The sequence below is a fragment of the Lipotes vexillifer genome, unplaced genomic scaffold, assembly GCF_000442215.2.
Source record: "Lipotes vexillifer unplaced genomic scaffold, Lipotes_vexillifer_v1.1 scaffold433, whole genome shotgun sequence".
Taxonomy (NCBI): domain Eukaryota; kingdom Metazoa; phylum Chordata; class Mammalia; order Artiodactyla; family Lipotidae; genus Lipotes; species Lipotes vexillifer.
The window spans coordinates 1860005-1870412 of record NW_006774285.1 but is presented as its reverse complement, the minus strand read 5'-3'; the positions used below and the strand labels follow the sequence as shown (position 1 = coordinate 1870412).

At 35.9% G+C, this 10408-nt stretch overlaps 1 protein-coding gene across 1 annotated transcript in view; it reads right to left on the bottom strand.

Moving 5' to 3' along the window:
- Positions 1–5672: 5672 nt before the first annotated feature.
- The window catches only part of LOC103091436 (mediator of RNA polymerase II transcription subunit 13), a gene marked incomplete at its 3' end in the record, with an annotated part of 58055 nt that continues 53319 nt past the window's right edge, over positions 5673–10408 (bottom strand). Inside the window, exons 13-16 of the mRNA XM_007449088.1 lie at positions 8136–8226; positions 7789–8003; positions 7313–7509; positions 5673–6593 (exon numbers count right to left, since the gene is read on the bottom strand). Of these exons, the coding sequence (XP_007449150.1) occupies positions 5673–6593; positions 7313–7509; positions 7789–8003; positions 8136–8226 (1424 nt within the window). The remainder of the gene's footprint in view (positions 6594–7312; positions 7510–7788; positions 8004–8135; positions 8227–10408) is intronic.

The window sequence follows — 10408 nt, the reverse complement described above, 5'->3', positions numbered from 1 at the left end:
GTGTCCCCTGCATCGGCAGGCGGACTCTCAACCACTGCGCCACCAGGGAAGCCCTACAGTCAACTGATTTTTGACAAAGGTGTCAAGACAATTTAATGGGGAAAGATAATCTTTTCAACAAATGGTTCTAGGACAATTGGATATCCACATGCAAAGGAATGAATATGGAACCCCTTCCTTATGTTATATACAAAAGTTAATTCAGAATGGATTATAGAGCTAAATATAAGTGCTAAAACCTTAGAAAAAAACATAGAAGTAAATCTTCATGACTTAGGATTAGGTAAAGCCTTTTTAGATATGAAACCAAAAGTACAAACAACAAAATAGAATAATACACTGAACTTCATCAAAATTAAAAACTTTTCTGCTTCAAATGATACCATCAAGAAAGTGAAAAGACAACCCAGAGAACAGGAGAAAATATGTGCAAATCATAATCTGATAAGGAACTTGTATCCAGTAGATATAAAGAACACTTATAACTCAATAATGAAAAGACAAAAAACCTAATTTAAAAATGGGCCAAGTATCTGAAAAGACATTTCTCCAAAGAGGAAAGAGAAATGGGCAATAAGCACATGGAAAGATGCTCAACTTCATTAGTTATTAGGGAAATGCAAATCAAAACCACAATGAGATAATAATTCACAACCCAGTAAGATGATTATAATAATAATAAAACACACAAGAACAAGTGTTAATTAGCACATGGAAAAAGTGGAACCCTCACACATTGCTGATGGGAATGTAAAATGGTGCACTGCTTTAGAAAATAGTCTTGCAGTTCCTCAAAACGTAAAACAGAGTTATCAAGTCCACCCAAGAGTAATAAAAACGTATGTTTACACAAAAACTGGTACACACATGTTCATAGTACCATTATTCATACCAGCCAAAGAGTGGAAACAGTCCAAATGTCCATGAACAGACGAATGGGTAAATAAAATGTGGGATGCTCATAAATGGAATAGTATTTGGCAATAAAAACAAGTGAAATACTAACACATGCCACAACATGGATAAATCTTGAAAACATTATTCTAAGAAAAAGAAGTCAGTCACAAAAGACCATATAGGATATGATTTTATTTATATGAAATGTATAAAAGAGGCAAATCGATAGTGACAGAAAGTACACTGGTGGTTGCCTAGTGCAGGGAGGGAGTGGTTGGAGGAAAATGGGGAGTGATTGCTAATAAACATGGGATTCCTTTTGCGGATGATGAAAATGTTCTAAAATTGATTGTGGTGACGGCTACACAACTCTGTGAATACTAAAAACCATTCAATTGTACACTTTAAATGAATTGTATGGTATTGTCAATAAAGTTGCTTAAAAATGAGTGATCATGGAGTGGTGTAATGATGGGGATGGGCAAAAACTGGGGGCAATTTTTACTTCTACTTTTCTGTATTGTTTAGATTCTTAACTTTCTTTTCAGCAAGTATGTATTTTTTATAATTGGAACAAAGCTTTTTCTATCTTGAGAAAAATAAACATTACCACTAAATAATACAAACTACAGTTTGTAGACTTTTAATTCCTTCAAACAAATATTTCAACACCTTGGACATCCATATGCCAGGCACTGTTCTAGGTACTTGGACATATCAACAAACAAACAAAATAGACAAAAACCCTTTCTCTTAAACAGAACTTGCATAGGCTGAACTTAATGGAGTGAGAGATAATTAATCAATAAATTATACAGTATATTAGAAGGTAATAAGCAAACACTACAGGGAAAAAAAAAAAAGGAGCAGGATGGAGAAGATGACTTCTGACAAAATTTAAAAAGACAAGAGAGTTACCCATGTAAATACTTGGAAGAACAGTGTCCCAGGCAGAGGAAACAATCAGGGCAAAGGTCCTAATACAGGAGTTGCTACAATTTTATGAAGCTGTTATAATTTAATGAGGAAGTATTCCAATATTGCCCATTTGGGTTTTGCAGCATTATTTATTTTAATGTTGACATTTTAAATTGAAATATAAAGATATTTCTTTTTTGTTTTGAATTATTTTCTCAATATAAATTCTTAGGATGAAATTCATCTTTATGGCGGCAGAGTAATCTGTTTACATCAATCTTTACTGTTATAGAAAAAATGCACACAAGGTTAACAACTCAATATTTTCTATTACTTGGCAAATAAGTTGGACTTTTTTTTTGAGGTATAATTGACATGACATTATATTAGTTTTAGGTGTAAGAAGTGATGATTTGTTATTTGTGTATACTGTAAAATGATCACCACAGTAAGTCCAGTTAACATCCATCATCATACACAGTTACAAATTTTTTTTTTCTTGTGACAACTTTCAAGATGAGCTGGATCTTAAAAACAAATAATAATAATAAAAATAAACAGAATACCACTAATGCTACTGCTGCTGCCATTACTACTACTGTTACTACTGGTAATATTTGAGTACTTTGGGCCAGGCACTGGTCTGTTTTATATGTATTAGTTCATTTAATCCTCTAACACTGAGGTAAATACTATTACTGACACTATCTCAAGAAACTGAGACAGAGGTTAAATAACTTGCCCAAGGTCATAGTATATAGTGATGGAGCCATGTTTCAAACCCAAGTAGTCGGTTCCACAGCCTATGTTCTTAACTACTATCTATGGCTGAAAATAATCCTGCCCTTTTTTTGAAAATCTATGACATTTATTTATACCTTTTGCTTTAAAAATTTGATCCTTGAGTATAGTGAGTTTGATGAATCATCAAAGTATTATCTTGAACAAAATGTAACCACTGGTCCATGCATAGCCTTATCTTATTCACAAATTTTCTTAATAATATTATGAACAACTACGATCTCACTGCCCAAGAAGTAGAATATTACTCAATCTTATCAAGTGCTTCTCCCTATCCTATCCCTCAGCTTTTAAGAATTAACCACCATCCTGAATTTTATGTGCATCCAGAAAATACACTTAGTTTTGCCTGTTTTAGAACTTTATGAAAAAATATCTCACTATATACAATCTTCTGGGACTTGTTCCCTCTCCCTCCCCTCAAAACTTTTACCAAGATTCATCTGTTACAAGAGTTTTACTCATTTTCAGAGCTTATGTAACATTCTATTTGTACTATCATAATTATTATCCATTCTCCTGTCGATGGGCATTTAGAGTATTTTTACTTCAACCCTGTATAACAGTTTTAGTTCTCCAAGTAGTCTATGAGCAATTTAAATGTAGGATATCTTCAAATCTCCCAGAATACCAAGCACATTGTTTTGCACATGTGTCCAAAAATGGCTGGATTAGCAAATGACATAAGGAACCAAATCAAAGTTATTAAATGGCATATATCACCTAAGAACAAAAATTCTTAACAAAAACCACATTCTGAAGAAGGCTAACTTTCTGCATAATTACCAAAAGTTAGTGAGTGGTATACTGAGACACCTTTTTAGAAATATGTTTCCCAGTGGCTATGCCTGAAAAAAAAACCTAAATCATGACTTTAATAATGGCAGCTTATATAAATTCAGTACTTACTATGTGCCAAGGATTGTGTTAAGCAGCTCATATGTATTAACTCATTAGATCTTTATAACTACACACAAGTACTTGACATGGATGACATTTCTCTCCTTCTTCAAACATTTCCTACACTTAGCTACCAGCACAACACACTCTCTTGGCTTTCTTCCTACCTCCTTTGTTGCCTATCCTGGATCCTCCTCTTCTCCCCCATCTCTAAATGTCAGTTCCATCCCTGGACTTCTCTACCTAGAGTCACTCTCTAAGTTTTTTCATCCATCTCCATAGCTTAAAATACTGATAACTCACACACAACATTTTTTAATCTCTAGCCCCAACTACTCCTCCGAATTTAAAATTCGTTTCTCCAAATAAGTATTTGACCTTCTCCCCCAGTTGTTCCCCTCCTCTATAATTAGCACCATCATTCATCCATTCGCTCAAGCTATCCTTGATGCCTCATCTTTCCTTATATCAGCAAATCCTGTATGTTCTATTTCCCAAATGTGCCTAGAACCTACTACTCACATCTCTATTGCTTCCAATCTTGTCTAAGGTACTGTCATCTTTCACCTGAACTACTGTAACCGCCTCCTAACTGATCTATCTGCTTCTACTCTTACCTTCACCACCCACAGTGCAACAGCTAGTGATCTTTTAAAAAAATAAACAGTAAAAGGATCATGTTACTTCTCTGCTCAAAACTGTCCTACAGCTTCCCGTAACTCTTAGAATAAACTATAAAGGCCTTACTTACATGGTACGTAAGACCCTACATGATTTTGGTGCTCGGCCATCTCTTAGCCTTCCAACTCCTAACCGTCTCCCCATCACTCAATTCATTCCAGCAACAGTGCCTCCTTACTGTTTCTCAAACATATTAGGCACACTACTCCCTCAGTCTTTGCACTACCTGAAAACACTCTTCTCTCAGCCACACAGCTCACATTCCCCCACTCTATGTAGGTCTTTGCTCAAATGCTGCCCCTCAGTAATATCTTCTCTAAACATACATTGAAAGTAGCATATTCTTGTCTTTTTCCACTCCTTTACCCTGTTTTTCCTTCAAAGCACTTGTCGCTATCTGATATCATATAATTACTTATTTTTTTGTTTATTTTGTTATTTTGAGAATTACAGGCTCAGAAAGGGCAGGAAATATGTTTGTTTTAATACTGTACTTTGTAAAAGAACAGTGCCTGGCACATACTAGTTGCTCAATAAATAATGAGTGACAGATGTTGAATAATCAGAAAACTAGTAATTTTCTGTTAATTAACATGTGCAAAGTACCTTTTATAGTCCTACACAAGTACATTATTACAGACCTCTAATAACCATACTTTTGTTGGTGAAATTAAACTGCTAGGAAATTCTCCCTTTAAAAATATCATTCTTGGTCTTTGAGCTCCTCGAGTAGACATCATGAGCAAAGCTCACCCTCCGGAGTTGAAGAAATTTATGGACAAGAAGTTATCATTGAATTAAATGGTGGCAGACATGTCCAAGGAATATTGAGGGGATTTGATCCCTTTATGAATCTTGTGATAGATGAATGTGTGGAGATGGCAACTAGTGGGCAACAGAACAATATTGGAATGGTGGTAATACGAGGAAATAGTATCATCATGTTAGAAGCTTTGGAATGAGTATGAACAATGGCTGTCTTCACCAGAGAAATCAACTGCTTCCACATGTCCCCTCTCCACATTTTACTACGATGAAAATTGGGTTGTGTGCATTTTCTTACTGAACTTCTTTGTTAAATAAACTTCTGTAATAGCCAAAAAATAAAAAAATATACCATTCTTTTTTTTTTTTTTGCAGTACGCGGGCCTCTCACTGCTGTGGCCTCTCCCATTGCGGAACACAGACTCCGGACGCGCAGGCTCAGCGGCCATGGCTCACGGGCCCAGCCACTGTGCGGCATGTGGGATCCTCCCGGACCGGGGCACGAACCCGTGTCCCCTGCATCGGCAGGCGGACTCTCAACCACTGCGCCACCAGGGAAGCCCTAAAAATATCATTCTTAAAGGAGTTTTAAGTCCAAATTTAAGTGTCTCTATCAGCTACATGGGAAACTGCCTTTAATACCTTTTCCTAAGAAAGAAAAGTCATACAACTAAAGGAAAATAAAGAGAAAAATTATTCCATTAGCATACTTACCATTTCTTTTGGACCAGGGGTGTAAGCATGAACTTTTCACAAGTGCTTCATCAACTTTTCCTCCTGACATGTTATCCATGAACTGACGCCCATGTTCTAACGCAAGGTAGCAGTCATTGCAACAGTCCCGCTCTTCAACACGTACCCAGTTGTTAGTTACACCAATTTTGGGAAAAGGATCTTGGTCTGCAGCTCCAAAAGGTGAAAATAAATTAGTGCACTGATCTTGTAGCAATAATATCAACTCATCAGGCAATTTTTCAGATTCCTTTAGTCCTCCATTAACATGTTCAGCAGAAGTAGCCCTGAGAGCTTCAAAACGTTTTTCTGCTTCTTTGCCACATTCTGTGTTGCGTCCTATGATATCTAGTTCATCTTCAAGAAATAATCCTGAATTGTTTCCAAATTTTCTGTTCATGACAGCACTGAAGCCACAGGTACACCTATACTGTGCTTCCTGCGTTGGATCTGGAATGTAAACTCCAACATCAGCACCCTTGATATTCATGTTGCAGACACAGATACAGCAACTATCAAAGTTACAGTCTTTAAACAAATTCATAACTGATTCTGAAAGAATGAGGTTTACATAAAGACTGTGTGCTTCAGGGATGGAAGGAACAGTTGCAGGTTCAACAGAATTAAGGGGTCTGCACGTGGATGGGGTGGAAGCTGGTGAATATAAGTCTGAATTTTCATATTTGACTGAACCTTGAGCACTAGCTGGTCCACCAGCTCCACGAGGAGTCCTTGGAGTCCTTGGAGTCCTTGGAGTCGGAAACCTAGGGGTAGATGGAGAAGGAAGAATTCCTGCTCCACTGTTACTAGGAGGTGCACTGCTAGGAGGCATCCCAAAAGAAGCATGAGTTTGAGGTGTATAAGCAGGGCCATATTCTTGATCCATAGTACTTCCATCGCTAGTGTCACCAGGGCAAAAGAGAATCAAAAACATGCATAAAGGAACATATTAGTAATGTGAAATACAACTAAAAATGTCCCAAACGTTTTTCAATAACACAAAAATTATGAAAATACGATTAGTGCAAAAATTACAAGTACAATTAAAATGTATTTTTGGTTAGTAAATCCACTCTAGGTGATTGTTGTGGGGTGAGACCCAACTAACTAGTTCCATTATAAAATTTGTATACACTTTTCCACACCTAGACATCCACAATTACTATCGATATATTTCTTGTACTACAAATACCCATATTTCATTGATTCTAAGGTGCCACTGTTTAAAAAAAACAAACTCAATTTTAGAGACATTTATGTGTAAAAAAAGGACAATGGCAATTCTAAGATGTTACGAATCATAAGACACCCCAATTTCAGAGATACTTAAATATTAAAAGTGTGTGAAATACGGCAAATGTACAAATGAGAGTGATTAGGATTTCAGACCAAAATAAAAGGTGCTTCCAAAGACAAAGTTTATTGGTCTTAAGTGTTCCAATACTTTAACCATATCGAACAAACACCATTATAAGCTATTAATCAGAAAATGATTTTTAGAACTTTCAAAAACCAGTATCTTTTTTCCAGGTACCAACACACTAGGTGCTTCTATGAAAAAAATTAAAGCTATATAAGCATTCATACACTATACCAATACTATACATTTCAATCATACCCCTCTTTGATGAATGGCATTGTAGGCCCTGAAGGAAGCAATTCCAATTTTCCAACAGTCCAACTCTGACGGTAAATACACTCTTCTGGCAATTTGATAGTAGGCAGACACTGGCTTGGTAGAGTTTTTAGAGGTGCAAACATGGAACATCCCACTAGAACTTGACAATTTTCAGGCTTATAGACATAAGAAAAATCCTACAATATAAAGACCATGGCTTTTAGCATCTTATTTTCCAAGGGAAAAAACCCAACAAACTGACTCTAGCCCTTTTTTCCTGTCTTTAAACAAAATAATACAATGTAAATGTAATCCTACTCTTTTCTTAAATGCATTCTTAATAGTATCACCATAATTCAAATTTGTTAATAACAAAATTAGAATCACTAAGAAAGGATTTTTGAATCTAGCAATGAACTAATTCTATACAAAAATATAGGAAGTGAATTATTTTTCTAGAAAAATAAAATACTTACTTTAATTTCAGAAGGTTTTGGGCTACAGAATCCTTCATCAACCTCAATTTTGAACTGTGCTCCTATACTAGAACTATTTCCTTCTAGAACAGTTCCTCCAGGTGTTGTATCCATACTACCATATTCTTTATTATTCATATTCATTGGGGAAAATCCCATAATATGTTGTTCCAATGATGGTGGTGTAGGATACATTTTATGAAGATCTGCAGTGCCTATATTTAATAAAACACACATTTTAACATAAGACTAAAAAGAAGTTACTCTGTGCTTAAAACAAAGTGGTGGAGAACTTTGTTGAGATTAAGTTTGCAGATTTATCTGGAACACACATTTGGGAAGCTTACTTATGCAAGATAATGGGTCCAGATTTCCTGTCTTTGATTCCTTGCAGCTGGATTTATCATCTGATCCATTCGCCGATTTTTTAGATCCAGGCTATTAAAAAACACACACAAACACATATTGCTCTGAAATTTAAATCCAATGTGATCAAGATAGTAATCATTCAGATGTAACTTGAAAGTAGAGCCCATTTGTGCTAGAGCCAAATATATACGAGATACAATTTAAAGATACAAAATAATTTAAAGATATAAAACACATTTTAGGTAATCAATAACCCAGATTAGTTTTTCTACTGATTTGATAATGCTCCAAATAACAGAGGAAAAAGTTCCTTCAAGAAAATGACCAATACTTTCAAAATACATAGAACAACCTATTACTTAAAACCCATTAAAAAAAAAAGGTAAGAAAACCTACTATAAGGGTTTGTAATTAACATCAGAATTGACTCTTAGTAAAAGATACTCATAAAGCATTTGTCCCTTTTAATAAAAGACATTAAAGATTCTTATATAATCAATCACCTCTCCAAATTCTTGTTTACACTTTTACCTTGTTTAATAATCTTCTTGCCCTGCAAAAACGCTACAACAGGTAAAACTAAGCAAAACTTCAGAAAGATCTCATACGACAAAGCAATAGGATCCCTAACTCAAGGTAGTTTTAATACATTGAACAAAACAAGTTTTACAATCTCTATCTGTCACCAGTGTTGTCAGAGCTGACAACTTGGTTCCTTGTCTCCTGTTAGCCACCTTGTCTTAGATATGTAGACTGAGCTCTGATTACAACCTTTGACCTCAGAAGAGCCACTGCTGATACGTGAATGGTAGAGAAAGTACAAAAGTATCAAAGTATTCGGGGTTTTTTCACCTAAAATATACTATATTACAGGATGTGGAATAAAAGTTTATGTATAGTGATATCTGCTTTATGTCACTGAATTGAAGAGACCAAATGTACTATAGAAGTTTCCAAGCTACCTTTATGCAGATGAAAAAGGAATTCCCTTTTATAATGCAGCACCCAATTCATTAATTTGCCAGAGACTTGACATTCTAGGGAATCTCATTTTAAGCTTTAATTTCTTTTATCTTCACCTTTCCCTGCAAATGGGTGTTAAAGATTAAGTATTACTTTTTCTTCCTCTTTCATTATTATAGTATGTAGGTGTCTTATAATAATGGCTGTGAAGCCAAACAAATTCAAAAGAAGTAGTATTCCTTAACAAATTGACAAGGCATATGACTTTAATGTGAATTACTTATTATTCTCTAATTGAGTCAATTTTTCGGTCATTTCTAAAACTAGAGGATCAAAGATTAGGTTAATAATTCTGCTTCCTCGAAACTGAGTCATTTGTTGAGACGTGGATGCATCTAGAGACTGTCATACAGAGTGAAGTAAGTCAGAAAGAGAAAAAGAAATATCGTATATTAACCTATGTATGTGGAACCGAGAAAAATGGTACAGATGAACCGGTTTGCAGGGCAGAAACTGAGACACAGATGTAGAGAAGAAACATGGACACCAAGGGGGGAAAACCGTGGTGGGGTGGAGATGGTGGTGTGCTGAATTGGGCGACTGGGATTGACATGTATACACTGATGTGTATAAAATTGATGACTAATAAGAATCTGCAGTACAAACAAACAAACAAAAAACAACTAATACAGGCTTCCCTGGTGGCGCAGTGGTTGAGAGTCCGCCTGCCGATGCAGGGGACACGGGTTCGTGCCCCGGTCCGGGAAGATCCCACATGCCGCGGAGTGGCTAGGCCAGTGAGCCATGGCCGCTGAGCCTGCGTGGCCGGAGCCTGTGCTCCGCAACGGGAGAGGCCACAACAGTGAGAGGCCCGCGTACCGCAAAAAAAAAAAACAAAAACAAAAACAAAAAAAACAACTAATACTAAACTTTCTTTGGTTTATTTGTTTGGAAGTATGTTAATATAAATGTTTCAGACATTACATGAAATTTCTAAAAATCTTATATGTTCTGGTATAATGTTATGTCATAATTCTAGTTATTAAAAAAATAATAATAATTCTGCTTCTTAAGGACTGGAGAAAAAGAACATATGGCAGAGCTCAAATTAAGCTTAATTATACATGTCCTTCAAAGACAAAAAATAAAGAAAAAAAACCCTCAAAGTTTATAGGTGACATTATATCAAGAACGCTCAGGGAATTCCCCGGCGGTCCAGTGGTTAGGACTCTGTGCTTTCACTGCCGAGGGCTTGGGTTCAATACCTGGTTGGGATCCTGCAAGCCAG